The sequence below is a fragment of the Natrix helvetica genome (assembly GCF_964273705.1).
Source record: "Natrix helvetica genome assembly, chromosome: 2".
In the NCBI taxonomy this organism is placed as follows: domain Eukaryota; kingdom Metazoa; phylum Chordata; class Lepidosauria; order Squamata; family Natricidae; genus Natrix; species Natrix helvetica.
This window is the reverse complement of record NC_138552.1, coordinates 168,668,651-168,684,778: the sequence shown is the minus strand read 5'-3', so window position 1 is coordinate 168,684,778 and position 16,128 is coordinate 168,668,651. Positions and strand designations below refer to the sequence as shown.

The following is a 16,128-nucleotide window of genomic DNA, read 5'->3' as shown; positions in this document are numbered from 1 at the left end:
CATTTTTCACCTGAGAACCCTGGGGAGAGCGAAAAACAGCCCAACACACAAACCGGAAGTTCGGGAATGGACTTTTGGTTTGCGCATTGGGCTGTTTTTCGCCCTCCAGAGGCTTCCTCCTGAGGGAGAAAAACAGCCCAACGGGCAACCTGGAAGTCCATTCCTGAACTTTCAGTTTGCATGTTGGGTCGTTTTTGCCCGTTCCAGGCTCCTAGAAAGCCTCTGGAGCCTGGTGAGGACGAAAAATGGACCTACTGGGGCCACTGGAAGTCATAAAATGGGCCATTTCCAGCCTCCGGAATATGCATATGCAGTCATATGATTCCCATTTGCAACTTTCACTGCCAATTTCAACACGCAATGCGTCAATGGGGAAGTTGGGAGTGGTGATCACATGACCTTGCAGCAACCAGCAACCAGAACTGTTACGATCGTCACTGTAATATTAGCACAGGCTTGGGATCTGGCACTTTACAATGGTGTTGCTTAGAAATAGAGTTGCCAGTCCTAGTTACTACCTCTCAGTCTTCACAGGGAGACCAGGCAGGAAACATGACAAGATGGATTAACTCTACTTTATTGAAAGTCTGCATTTATAGAATCTTGCAAGTCTGAAGACACAAAACTCCCGCCTCCACTTTTAACTACGTAATCCATTAGGGTGGGTCTTTCCAAACTTCTTTCTCTGGTCATTAAAGGACTGTGGGCTCCTGTCTGTCTTTCCCAATTGTATCCTATGCAGTTATCTCCTCTTCTCTTTCTTCATGGTCCCTCATACTGTATATTCCATTGCACATCATTAAGCAAGGAACATTTGTATTCCTTTGCAGTTTAAAAACTCATTGTAAGTTATTGCTATTCAACCACACGCCACTCAAGCATCTGATAATTCAGAAAATCCAATAAAACATAAATAAATAAATATTGTGCTTTCAAGTCAGCCTTGATTCCTGACAAGTGCCTGGACATTTTGGACAAGTCACTGTAGCTTTCTTGGCAAGGTTTTCAGAAGAGGTTTGACATTAGATAACACAAATATATATATTGGTTGTATATAATCTACACTAAATTTGAATACTGTCTTTCATTTTGTCAGGTTATTTCAGAGTACAAGTTAAATTGCAGCGTTTATTTATTTATGGGTGACATGAATTCTGGCTTATGCCACATGAAACAACAAATCAAGCACTGACATTTCTCTAGCCATGTTGCTAGTTTCTTCAAAACAGACAGGAAATTCAACTTGGCAACAAATGTCATGTGCTTATATATACTCTGCCTTCAACAAAGTGGAGTGCACACACAATCACTGACTTGCACATGTACTCTAGTAGGTAGCATTTCTCCCTATTGAAATTATTTGGATTTTTGTAAAGTTATTTTTCCTGTCAAATTCTTTTAGGGAAATATTTGCTACATTATCATGGGATATTGTTGTTGTTCAGATCTATGTTGTGATGTTTGCTCCAGCAATTGATATTCAGCCATGACTGCCTATCCTGCAGTGGTGGGATTCAAATTTTTTTACTACCAGTTCTGTGGGCATGACTTTGTGGACTTTGAGGAAGGATACTGCAAAATCCCCATTCCCTCCCCACCCCACTAACCTGCTTTCTGTTCTCCTGTTCAGGGCAACAAAAGAAGATCAGCTGGGAAGCTAGGAGGCAGCTGGGGTGGGGCCAGCCTATTTGCCGGTTCTCTGAACTACTCAAAAGTTCCGCTACCGGTTCTCCAGAACCTGTCAAAACTGGCTGAAAACCACCTTTACTGTCCTGTATCTTTAACCCTAATACTCCGTTCCAATTCGTCAACTCTATATTGTATAGAATATCCAGGTTTTTCTGATGTGACTGCCCCCTATTGGTAATATAACTGTTGCTAGTTTCAAAAGTTTATCTGTCCTAGAGGGCATTAATTGTATTTTATTCAACATCCTATAACTTACTTCTATGTTCTCCTTACCAGAACTTTTCTCATTCTACCAATTCCACCACCATGGACAGTTTGAACCATACTCTTGGGTTATTTTGGTATTTTACATTACTTTGAAAGACACTGTACATATGTTAAATTTCATTTGAAAGTCAACAACAACGGTATTACTTCCACAGCAGTCTGACTCAATAGTAGTTATCATTGGAATAGCCTTATAATGCCTGTGATTTGCCATAAATTCTAGTATGGTGCAAAACACTAGTAAATTTTTTGGCCATCCACATGCTTTGCATGACCAAGAATTCTTTATTCCTCTTAGTAGATACCCATCACAAGGATACATCATCAAATCTTTTAATTCCCCATGCTAGCTATACAGTAGTGAGGATGTAATGCTTCGTGAAAGAGAAATCTAAAAGCCATTTGGCCTAATAGCTCAGCTTTCAAAAGCTTATTGGTAATGTGGCATTAACATCACTTTGCTTGATGTTCAACCTAATATTGCTCATACACAATGTGCACGTTTTTATCTAAAATATGTTCCAAAAATATCGAACATCTCTGTATTTTTGCTTCAGAGAACTAGTTAAATGTGGCTGTTTCCTAATCCCATCATTTATTTTAAACAGGGTAAGGGGTGGGAAGGAGGTCAGAAACCTAAAAAAATAGCACCACAACATTTGGTTATTTTGTCATTTGTTGGTGTGATCAAAGATTGTGATTTGCATAAGCATTGTTTGGCAAATGGGGATTGGGTCACACCATATGCTAAGGCAAACAAATCACATTATGGCCTAGCATGATGCATTAACCCAATATTTGACCTTTCATGCTATGATGTAGAGTGAAGAACCTAGGAACTATACTGAATAAGGCTTTGAACCATCTAGAATGTGGGGCATGTGATCACTTTTTTAACCCAATGTTAATTTATCTGCCTTTTTTTAAAAAGCAAGAATAAGTAATATGAAGCAGTCTGTAATATCTCCTGGTAGTATAGAACTGTCAGTAACTGTATATGAAATATCCGAATGCATCAAAGATTTTGCCTGATCTTCTTGCCTGAATATCTGTAGAAGATGTAATGCTGACAACAAAAGTTAAATACTAGAGCTTTGCAAAGTACTCCAAGAGACACTTTTAACACATAGGAATGTGTATGAAGTACCTTCTTTCCAAACTACTAAATCACAGACATATAGTACAATTGGAAACAACCAAAAGTAACCTCTGAAGCAGCCTCAAGAGATTTACCAAAGATTCAATTACTTTTATATTTTGAAAAAGGCGGTTCAAATCAGATCTGGCATGCTATGAATTTTTTTAAGGCTATGATGCTCTATTAAGCATTAATACTAAACTATAAGAGTACCAACAAAATATAACAGGGATAGAAAAGTGTATTAAATGTACTAGGGTGTGTATCTTTTTATCTAGGACACACAAGTGCTAAAATAGCATCTTAATCCTGGATAAGGATTAAAATTCTGTGTAATAAAAAAGAAAAAGAGAGGGAGAAAGAATCTGACTTTTAGTCCTAAAAATCATTTTTTTTCTGGAAGTGTTTGTTTGTTTTTTAAATCAGGTTATCTTAATGTCAAAAAGGAAAAAAAAATCTTGTGTTTTAGCCAGGAGTGCTGCCAGTGCAAACCCCATATATTTTTCAATAGCAAAATTTTAAAAAAGAAATAGATACAGAAGAAAGAAGTGGTGCTTCTACTACATATTGGCTGAAGAAACTGAATCAAGTACAATGACCATATATGCACAAAACACAGATGTATTAATATATCAACACTTCCTACCACTAATAAGAAATGCTTCAGGTAGTATAGGTGCAATTAAGACTGGTAAACCAATCTATATTTTATACTGTTAAAAACAATACGAGATAGGCTTGGCTAACGCTATGATGAATGGTGAAGTTCACTATTAGTAGAATGACTCATTGACATTCAGGACATCTGGAAGATTGCAGTGCAAGAGCAGAATATGGATAAGTGGCATGAATTAATGGAGAAAAGAAAAACAGATCCTGTTGTAAGTGGAAGATACTCTAAGTGGAAGTTAAATGAGATAAATAAATGAGAGTACAGGTAGTCCTTAACTTACAACATTTCCTTTAGTGACCATTCAAAGTTACAACACTGAAAAAAGTAACTTATGACCATTTTTCACACTTACAACTGTTCAGCATCCCATCGTCATGTGATCGTCACTGTATTTGATAGTTGCAGTGTCCCAGGGTCATGTGATTACCTTTTGCAACTTTCTGACAAGTAAAAGTCAATGGGGAAGCCAAATGCATTTAACAATCTGTTGTTATTAACAACTGCAGTGATTCACTTAACCACTGTGGCAAGAAAAGTCCTAAAATGGGACAAAACTCACTTAACAGCTATCTCACATAGCAACAGAAATTTGGGGCTCAATTGTAGTCATAAGTTCAGGACTACCAGTAATGAGGATTTGGGTTGGAGAAAAGAATGTTTTAAATATATAATTGATGCATAAAATCTATGCATGATTATATACAGCAAAGGAACTAAGCTAAAAGCATAAAAGATGAGATAGTTTATAATGAAAGAGTGGGATAATTGGTGAAGGAACAAAGTCGATGACAAGTTCTGAATATAGGACAGAATGTTCGGGCACATTCTTAGGAAGGGTCATATATACATGTGTTTGCTCAGTCTCCATCCCTCTACAACACAATATCTACTATTATTGACAGATTCTCTAAAGCTTTTCTAACTTGGGTAATGCCTTTGAATATTAAATATTTATTTCCAGAAGCAAAGGACATTAAACTTAACTGGTCCACGCAATCCAATCTTATTCAAGCTGAGCATTTTACATCTGGCTTTAGCTGTAAAATTCACTAATGATGAAACACACGATTAATTTTCTTAAACTGTTGGCTTGTCAATCTACTTCTAAATAAATGTATTTGCAAAATATGTTGCTAGGGGATAAATAGAAATTATTTTCTATTAAGTATCAATCTATAGATACAGTAGATTTTTCCCCCTATTTCAAATTTAAATACATGACTAATCATACATATTATGCATTTCATTGCCAATATCCAGAATTATATACAAATGGTCTACATGATGCAAAGGTAATCATCAGTTTCACTATTTGCCCAAAATATAGGGTTAAAAAACATGGAACATTGATCCTTACTAATTGTCCTGACATGAATAACATTGACTAAATTGAAATTTGATCAAAGAGAAAGTGCATTGATTAATTTCCAAATTCATTGGAATGACAACATCCAGAATTTCAAGCCTATATAAACAGTAGAATGCTTCAAGTTATCACCCATAGTTACTTGGGGGGGGGGGGGCTGAGATCTTTTAACACAAAGAAGGGACGCCTGTTCCCAGCATCCTCCTCCCCAATTGTTTATGCATTTTAAAACTGTCAAATAACAAATTATATCCACATTTTATCAGGTAAAAAATAAAATAGGTGCACTAAGCCTTGCATTGCCTTAATCTACCTATCTATATTTACAAAAAACTCCAACCTCTAACGCAGGGTTGTCCAATTTTGGCAACTTCAAGATGTGGACTTCAACTTTTAGAATTCCCCAGCCAGCCATGTTGGCTGGGGAGTACTGGAAGTTGAAGTTCACAAGTCTTAAAAAGTTACCAAAGTTGGACACCCCTGCTCTAAGAGAATTTTTTTTAAAAATCTCTTTATGCTTCTTTCATAAAGATTGTGTTACTGCTAAGTCCTCTCCAAAGCTACCAATAAAGGAAAATCTAAGTAGCTCAAGGATGAAATTAGGGGTCCTTGGTGCCTTCTGAGTTGTTTTCTTGCAGACATTTCATTACCCAAACTATGGTAGATAACCTCACCAGTGCTACCTATAATGATGTTATAGGCTTTGTTATATCTCAAGTTCAATTGTTATGCCCAGTCCTTTATGCATGTTAGCAAACAGTTAAACATTTCTAGTCATGGGATCTGGGGGCGGGAAGTTGTTGTAAGATGGATGCTGCTGAGTAAAGACAAGCCTCTGGTTCAAGCTCCTTGCTGTCTGGCTTTATATTGTGTTAAATCATCACATTACCTAGTTTTGGTAATGACATGTCTGCAAGAAAACAACCAAGCTCAGAGAGCACCCTTCTCTCTAAAGCTGTCAGCCTGGCCACAAAATATGAATTCCTCCTCCATTGCCCACAATTACTTTCCAGATTCTCTTGCTAAGACTTCTGAAATCCTTTGGCAGTTTGTCAGGGCTCCTGGATGAAACAATCATTGAACAAAAACTGGGGTGCAAAGATAGTCTGTCTATCGTTTCCAACTTTCTCGTGTAATATTATTCAAGGGGGAATGTGGAATTAATTTCCATAATTAAAAAAGCACATGCTACATTATTTTTAGAGTTAGTAAAAATTTCAGAAGTATATAATAATGCATTGAAAAACAATGTCTGCTAATTACCATTAACTGGATTTCTGAGAAAGTGCACCAAAAAAATTCATACTTAAAGACTAACAATTTCAAAACTTAAGTGCTAAACAGAGGCATGAGAGAAGGGCATGACAAAATAAGTGTCATGCTATCAGCTCCAGTTCTTTTTGCATGTGTGTCATCCAGTGGTGGGTTGCAGGCGGTACGCCCCGGTACAGGCATACCGGAGCCTGCCTGGAGCACTGGATACTGTTCCAGTACGGTGCTCCAGAGGGCCCGCCCGCCCGCCCGCCCGCCCGCCCGCCCAAGCTCCTTACCAAGTTTTTGGTGCTTCCATGCACTTGCATGGTGCATACAGCGCCTCCGAGACGCTCCGCCGAGCAGCTGGAGTGTCGCGGAGGTTGCAAAAGTATCATTTGCAGCTACAATGCATGCGTGCGCGCGTCCATGTGGGCGACGCCGGGCCCATTCCAACCATAGTGGAACCCACCACTGGTGTCATGGCATCACATACATTACATGTATAAAAGGGGCAGAGTTTCTGAAGTAATTATTTCATAATTTTGACTAAAGCATTATTAACTGTGAATGCATCTGATGCCATATGTTTGATTTCATAATATAATGCATATGTACATCAGTGCTATTAAAAACTAAGTTGCAATTCAAAAACAAATTATCGCTGCATTTTATGAATCAATGTATGAATTAATTTCACTGATTGTCCAGGCGAAACAGCAATATAATAAGTTTTCTGTTTCCAAAGTAATGTTGCACCGCAAAAATAATACTGTCAGTTTTAATACAAAAGAAATTTAACGTCTTTTAAATTTTCTAAATTTGTTTAAATTTGTTTGTTTAAATATCTGGATTTCAGAATTAGCATGTAACTTGGAGACTTTTTTTTCATTGAATAACCGATCTGCATTTCACAATAACTTGTTTCAAAATATATTTAGCAACATTATAATAATATATGAAGAAGCATGGATTCTAACCACTTTATCCTCCTTTGGGAAAGCATCCAGGGAAGCAGAGAAAGAAGAAATACATAAAGAAAAGGGGAGAAAAAAAGAAGAGGAAAACATTAATAGGCAGATATAAATAAAGCAATTCCAATGTTTCTATAAGAGCAAATTTTACTGAAAATGAAATACATTTTAAATGAAAACATCTACAGTGTCTTTTCACATTAAGTATTTTTTCCACAAATACCTTGAAGACTTTTTAGCAGAAATGAAAAGTTGCAAGCAGAATTGGTGCATCTGGATTCAGCATGACAATTTTAATAGCCTACCAAGGATTCAAAAAGCCATGCCATATGTAAAATACAATTTTTAAGAGTTTTCCTGTTATAATCGGAGGTGGTATTCACTTACCTTCCCTACCAGTTCACAAATGTGAGCCTGTGTGCGCCTGTCCACACATGAGCCCTGTCTTCTGCGCATGCCCTTTGGCTAAAAAAAGTGCCTAAATGGGACAGCATAGAGTTGGGGCGGGGGGGGGGGAGATTTCCACTACCGGTTTGAGCGAACCAGTCTGAACCAGCAGAGTACCACCTCTGGTTAATCCCTAATCATTCCTGAAAATTGGGAAAGGTGTAGAACTGAAAGTCAAGAAAGTCTGAAACAAGATTAAGCATACAGGAAGAAGAACTGGTAGTTATTCCACACAAGCATCAAAGTGACTTTAACTTTGGGTTTCTGGAACCACAGACTAAGATTTAAGAGCATATCATGCTGTTCTTGAAATGCCTTGAGGACCACAAGCAGGGGACACAGCCTAAGCATGGTAAGGATGTCTAAATTGAATTTCTTACTTGGCACAGAGCTGTTATTAGTATAATTTGTCCATTAATCTCCACCCTAAGTGCAACATTTGTAAATTGCCAATTATTCTGCAGCAGCCCTGAGGAACATTTTGAGTATTCTATTCTGATATCAGGGTAGGACTTTTTTATTCATAGTGACTGAGGTAGATATTTTGCTTTCCTATTGGAAAAATTAGTAAAATTAATAGCACTCTTCCCAAACTAGTTTTCACACAAATCCCAGCCAGATGGCCAATTCATCAGATGGGCATCAGGATACAGAAGGCTGATCAAGAGAGTCAAGTTGTAAACCTGTTTAAGAGCATATCAAAGTCAGGAACTGCAATAAATGCCTTTGATGTTGGAAATACTTTTCCAGCACAGATTTAAAAATTTAACCATCAAGAGCATTCTAAATTCACATCTAAAAATTTGTCCTTGTTTTAGTATGTTCACCGTTAGGAATATTCCATTTTATGAGCATATCCATATATATTTTTATCGGCACAGAAAGATAGCAATATGGAGCAGACAATCTCTTGTTGTTGAAAACATTCTAGAAATACTTCCTTCTTTACTTAGGAAAAACTCTTCTTTTGTATTAACAAGGATGTTCTTCAAAATACACGGAGAAAAAACCTTGTGTTGGCGAAAGAAATGCTGTTGGCGTGGCCCAATACTGGGTGAATGTCATTCAGTTTTAATCCTATATATTTAACATACTTTTAAACGTGCTATATTTTTGTGACCCATTTTATTTGCTCAGTGTTGAGTGTTGCATACCTACAGTTTGTAGATGCTTCTGATACTAAGAAGGTATCTCATTAGATTAGAGCCACACCTTTTCTGACCAAGATACTTAATGCCATAACTGAGTGAAAAGAAGAGATAAAACATTGAGCAACTGAGGAAAGTTAATAGTTATGGATATTCATAACTTTCTGAAAGGGTAGAATACTCCCGTGTACTTATTAAATCCCTGTACCTTTAAACAGTTAATGAGCAAACTTCCCTGTGCAAAATGCACCTAACAACAAATGGGTCAGCAAGGTGAAAGCACATACAACAAAATAAATTATAAATTATAAATGAAATACATATAATAAAACAAATTATAAACAAAAACAAGCACAGTTAGTAAAAAAAATAAGATATAGTAAAAATGTTGCTTTTTCCCCTCTACTCTGCATTTTCAACCTGTTATATTCATGTAAAATTTAACTCGCCATGTTTAGAAACCTCATACAATCTCTTTCCTCATGACCCAGAGTGCACTGTGGTATACTTCGAAACAGACTACATGATATACTATTAATCTCAGAAGTTAAGGTGTTTCTGTAACCACATATTTTACAATGGGAAATTTTGTTTTTAATATTTTTGGGGTTTTAAACTTTGTAAGTATGCTTATTTATGGACTTATTTTTACCTCCTCTGCACGATTTTATGGTGCTATCTTGATTATTGCTCTGTACGTCGCCCCGAGTCCCTGTGGGGAGAGGGGGCGACTAATAAGTTCAATAAAATAAATAATAAATAATAATAAATAAGTGGTATTGAACAAGGAGCATTCAAACAGTTTAAGGATAATTCTAGCATGATTTCTTCGTTTCAGTATAATTTGCACCACATTGGATTAGTGTGAAAAGCTATTAATAAATTAATAGAAATAAAGTTCCTAAACCTTTAACGTAAACTGAAAAAATAAAGTATAATTATCCACAAAATTATTTTTAGATTGTGATCTAGAGTAGTTTTCAAAACTGCACTTCCCATGGACCTCTGGGATTCTATGAGACCTTTGTGGGATTCCATGAGAAACTAATGGTGAAAAAAAAAAGACTGAAATTTCACTCAAATGCAATCAGGTTTTTTTTTTTATTACTAGAGCTTGGTCTCCTGATTGGGGGTCCAGGAATTTATTACTGTGATTGGCTGCACAGTCAGCCAGATGATTAGACTGGATGTGGCATTTTTAGCCACGTATCGAATGTTTATATTTGATGCTGTTAGATGTATCATTGAAGGATATAAGCTATTCTTAGTAAAGCTGCCTTTTGCAATTGACTGATTTTGACAATGCCAATTGCATTCAAGCAGTGTGCCACTTGATTTGGAACTACGCCCAATGTGCCTCTTGCTATTACTAATTTTATTTTATTTTGCCACAGTTTTTCTACTTCCATTTTCAGGTCCTTGCATTTTGTTGTTTTCTCTAGTTTTTCTCTATCCCTTCTGCTTTCTCTGAGTACTATGATATCCACTATCAAGACTTTTTTTTGTCTTTTTTATTAATAATGGGTAAGTCTGGGGTGTTATATGGCAGGGTATTATTGTCTGTCTGAATTCTAAAATGCCAGAGCACTTTGCTGCTTCATTTTCAATTACTTCTCTATTTTGTAGTCCTTTTTTGTATTCTTGATTCTTTCGTATCAGAAATGCAAACTCACTCCAGAACACTAACTGTGAAATGTTAAACAATGACTCAATATTTATTGGCTAAATTAAATGAATTATCTCCACTGAACATGCAGATTTGCAGCAATGACCGATATTGTTAAAATATGCAAATAAATGTCACTGAAATGCAGATATGCAGCATTGACTGTTATTGTTAAAAATATGGAAATATGTTTTAAAAATTGATCAGTACGCAGATATGAAGCATTATATCTCACTGGGTTTGTGCTTTTGTTTGCTAAACAATGAATGACAAAAGAATTATAATTGTAATACAAAAAGATGTAGGATCAGTAAGTATGTAGATTGCTGAAATATAGCCAGACATTCTGGAAAGTAAAGTTAAGCCCTAGAAAATATTATTAAGAGCAAAGCTGGAGCTGATTAAATACCAGCCAAACTGTTAAATCTTGCACAATGATGCAATTAAAATATTACTTGTAGTTTATAAGCAGGTCCACAAAGCATCTTTGCTTGCTCTATAATTAAACTGACCAAAGAGGAAAAACACAGCGGGATTTGTGTGGATTAAAAAGAGATGTCTCCACACACACAAAGACTGTGTCATATCCAATTGCAGCTCTTGAGGTATGTGGCTGTTTCTACCAAATAGTTACATCTAGCAGGAAATACAGGTCCCTAGAAGTAACCGGAGGAAATATTTCCCCATTAGCCACGTGTATGAAAGTTAGTGTAGAAATTGTTTATAGACAGTAATAAGGCACTGCAGTGAAACAATAAAGGCTCCAGCATGCAAGAATCAAAACCTGAGAATATTTAGAAAAATAAATGCATAGCCATCAACAGATTAAAAAAAAAATTAACTTGTCCTTTGCAAAAATTTTGCATGAATTAGGCATTTAAGCTTACGAAAAAGGGGTGCTTGCCTCAACCATCCCCATTCATGTTTATTCTTACCTTTTATTTTTACATTTTTCAATGTCAATGAGCTATTCCTTTAGATACTGTTGCTCAAGCAGTAGCCCCAGCCCTGTGAAACCCTCTTCCCCAAGATTCTGCCAGTCTTCCAAAAGACCTTAAAAAGTTATCTTTCTTTCCAAATATTGGAATCAGGTAAGACTGGAGTCCAGTAGTTGTAGCTATTGGGAAACGGTGCTTCGTGGCATTGGAATTGTTATAGAGATGTTTGGTTTAACTGTTTCTTTTTTCTTATCACTGTTGCTGTGGGATGCCCAGACTTACGTCTATAAGATGGGAGGCCACAAAAGTGTAAAAAATAATGTAATGTAATGTAATGTAATCTAATCTAATCTAATCTAATGCAATGCAATTCAAAGCAATGCAATGTAGTGCAATACAATACAATACAATACAATACAAATTTATTTATTTTTAGAAAAATTAAAATAAAATAAAATAAAAGACAAGTTCAGACAAACAACACCTCATTCATGTTTGATTCCTCAACGGGATTCCTAACTCATTTATCAGAAATTGACTTCCCATCCTGTCATAACCCTCCCCCCACAAAATATAGTGAGGAGTTTTAAAAACAAACATAGAGCATGGACAAATAAAAGGAAATACAAGAGGTTGAGGGTGAGAAGTAGAAAAGAAACAGAAAGGTAGAAAATAATGTAACAAATCAGTAGCAGAAGTCTGCATAAATAGATTGTACTAGTCAGTCACGATTCATTACACACAATAGAAAACTTACATTGTTTGATCGTAGAGAAACACGGCCTCCGCATCTGGCACAAAACTTTGTCCGGCAGTATGAGCATAAATGGCCGCAACCATCAGCAAACTTAGTTTTGTGACAGATCCCACACGTGGGTGCATCATCTTTGTGTTCTCCTTGATAACGACGGGATTCCTCACCTATTTTTCGTACTTGCTCTTTGTAACTTTCAAATTGTTGGTGTAATCTTCTGTAAAGAAAGCAAAACTCTTATTGCAAGGGCATCAAGGCAAACTCACTCATTAAATAATTTGCTCTGGGACAGCTGCGTGTGCCAAACGTAACTATTATTCAAGTGCCAAATTGATCTTAAAAATAAATGTAATATCTATAAATGGAATTTATGGAACTATCTGCTTCACTTTTATATTCTGTTAAGGAAGCTATTTAAGCAATCAAAAACGCAATGCACATTTATGGATTTGAGAGTAGCACAAAGAGGTTTTGTTAAAATATCTTATTATTAACTCCTATTTTTCTGCCATACATATAATCTCAGCGTTATAAGCAAATTTCAGAACAAAAAGGGTAGCAAGGAAAGTATTCAAAATGGAAGAAACTTTTCTTGACTTTGTACATTCACTAAAACATTTCAAATTGTTTCCTTCACTGTGGAATAAGAGTATCAGAATTATCCCTTTACCATCATTTTGCTCATGGCATTTTCATTATGAAAGATGCCGTGCAACCAATAATAAATAACCTTAAGCATAAAATGTAGATAATAAGATTTGGCTTCATTCCTTAATGTTTATTCTCATTACTGTATGTGTTTTCCTTAAACACTAGTGCATCTGAGATATCGTTCTACTAGCCTCTATTGCAAAAGCTGAAAGACAATCATCTTGAAGCCATATTTAAAGAGTGCAGTTATATAATTCCTTATATAACTTATGAAACAAATAATACAGTACATTGCAGCAGAAATCCAGAAAGGAGAAGACTCAATTTGATTTTCAACAGCAGAGTGTTACATACGGACATACATTGTTAAATTTACAAGTTTTCACATGCTTCCCGGGGATTGGTTTAAACAACTGTCCTTGGCCGGCTGATCTGCCGGAGCTCCTTAAAAGGCGAGCTCCAGCAGCCCAACCAGCAGAGTACAATCACTTACACTTGCAATAAAAAGTGCTGAAACTCACTCGCGCCTCTCGCCTGCTGCTTCTCGACAATCTAACACTGGCGACGGACAAAGGGACCTGAGAACCCTCATTGGACAAGCAGCCATTTTGCACAAGGACCAAGACCCTGCACCAAAGCACGAGATGGCATCGCAAGCATCCCCTGTACCAGTGATCTTCAACCCACAGACGTAGGACTGGCACACATACATGGGGAGATTCCAGATGTTCCTGTAAGGCGTAAGCCAATGATTACCAGGACCAGCCAGACAATAGGAAGCAGGCATTATTCCTAATTTACTGTGGAACGAAAATCTATAAGATGGCACAGACATTGATTGCCCCAGCAGACGTAGAGACTGTCACATGGACAACTCTACAATGCGCCCTGGAAGACCACTACACACCATCCGCTGCCCCCATGGTGAGCCAGAACAAGTTTTACCACCAGCGCCAAAGGGAAAAAGAGACGGTGAATGATTTCGTGGCCGAGAAATCGTGACCCGGTGCGAATTCATCAACCCAGAAGAAATTATGAAGGACCGGGTCATCCTAGGAATGAGAGACCTCTTCTTACAAAAGAAACTGCTAATCAGATGGGGATTCTCATTCAAGGACGTGGTCGAGGAAGCTTGGGTAGCTGAGTCATCGGATAACTCGGCAGTGCACATAAGGAAAACCAGTGGGGTACACCAAACATTCAGGGAATCCGACTGGGCATCCGAAGTTCTGGAGTACGACGATGAAGGGGATGAAGCGCAAGGGACATAGAGGGCAGGCAGCCACGTTGCCCATGCTGCATGGGATTCCATTCAAGAGCGGCGTGCCATTTCCGGGAAGTCATCTGCCGCAGATGCCAGCAGAAAGGCCACATTGCCGAGGTGTGCAGAGCATCCCAGCCCACCCCGTCCCATCCAAGACCCACAGCTATGCAGGGGAGGCAAAGCAATCCACGACCCGGCCAACAGCAGACTAGGCAGAGAGAGGAACAGTACCAAGCCCAGAGGGAGATCCATCACACCACTGTGGGCCACTCAGAAGCCTACGAAGGAGAAAAGTTCCATGCCACGGTGACCATTGAAGAGGGACCATGCAAAATGAAGCTGGACACAGGATTATATTTTACAATCATGTCCTGGCAAACCATTAAGAAATTGAACCGAAAGCCAGCAAGACGCTCCTAAAACTACCAAATGTCTGGCTCAACAACTATCAGGGGAACCAGATCCAAGTCCTAGAAGAATGGAGGTCAAGGTAGTGTTCCACGAATTCCAGAGCCATCTACCCAGCCACCGACTGTCCCTACTGGTAGTGGAATGGTTCAAGCCCCTGGGGCTAGACATCACCGGCCTGCATCAAATCTCAACCCACAACCTGGATCGGCTACTGCAGAGTTCATGGACGTCTTCAATGGGGGCCTAGGTAAATATAAGGGGAAACCCATTTCATTTAACCTAGACCCCCATGTAACCCCCATCAGCTCAAACCCCGAAGGGTCCCCTTTGCTCTGTGGCCCAAGGTGGATGAGCAATTGGACAAACTAATTGCCCAAGGAATCCTTGTGCCGACCGACCATGCGTTATGGGAAACCCAGTAGTCACCCCCGTGAAGCCAGATGGTTCCATCCGCCTCTGTGCAGATTACAAGTATACACCGAATAAGGCCTTGCAGCAAAGCGCGTACCCAGTGCCAGTTGTGCAACATCTGTTGCATTCCCTAGGAAGCAGGAAAATATTTGCCAAACTGGACCTGGCCCAGGCATACCAACAATTGCCTGTGGATGAAGCCACTGCAGAAGCACAGACGATTGTGACCCACAGGGGGTCTTTCAAATGTATCAGACTGCAGTTTGGAATCAGTGTAGCCACAGGACTGTTTCAGTGTTTAATGGAGCGGCTACTACAAGGAATCCTGGGGGTGTAGCCATACTTTGATGATGTATTCATCTCAGGGGACTCCATAGAGCAGCTGATGGAACGCGTGTGCGAGACTTTGGGGAGGTTCAAGGAGAAGGGACTTAAAGTGAACGCAAAGAAATGTAAAATCGGCATGAGGCAGGTTGAGTTCCTGGGGTACCTCATAGATGGGTCTGGCATCCACCCCACCAACAGCAAAGTAAAGGCCATCAGAAACACCCCCTCCCCAAGGAACAAGACAGAGCTCCAAGCCTTCTTATGACTATTGAACTTTTATAGTATTTTTTTATAACAGGAGGCCACTGTTGCTGAGCTGCTGCACAAGCTCCTGGGAAACAAGCACTGTGGGCCCGGGGACAGAAGGAAGACTGGGCCTTCACAGCGGTAAAAGAGCTCCTATCCTCCAACAGCGTGCTCATCCAGTTCAACCATACTTTGCTGGTTCGGATCACCTGTGATGCCTCCCCCTTTGGAGTCAGAGCAGTCCTCAGCCATCGCTTACCAGCTGGATCGGAAGCTCCCATATTACTCCAAGACCTTGTCCCCGGCTGAACACAACTATAGTCAGATCGACAAGGAAGCCTTGACTGCAGTCGCAGGGATCAAGAGATTCCATGAGTATGTGTATGGCAGACATTTCAAACACGTCACGGACCATAAGCCACTGCTAGGACTCCTCGCTGGGAACTAACAAACCCCGCCATACATGTCCCCAAGGATGACCAGATAAGCCATTTTCCTCACAGCGTA

At 38.7% G+C, this 16,128-nt stretch overlaps 1 protein-coding gene across 3 annotated transcripts in view; it reads right to left on the bottom strand.

The window, feature by feature from the left end:
- The window catches only part of RIMS1 (regulating synaptic membrane exocytosis 1), a 317,386-nt gene that overhangs the window by 165,657 nt on the left and 135,601 nt on the right, over window positions 1-16,128 (bottom strand). For all 3 annotated transcript variants that reach the window (XM_081940589.1, XM_081940585.1, XM_081940586.1), the window contains exon 2: window positions 12,315-12,528. In XM_081940589.1, coding sequence (XP_081796715.1) covers window positions 12,315-12,528 — 214 coding nt within the window. The remainder of the gene's footprint in view (window positions 1-12,314; window positions 12,529-16,128) is intronic.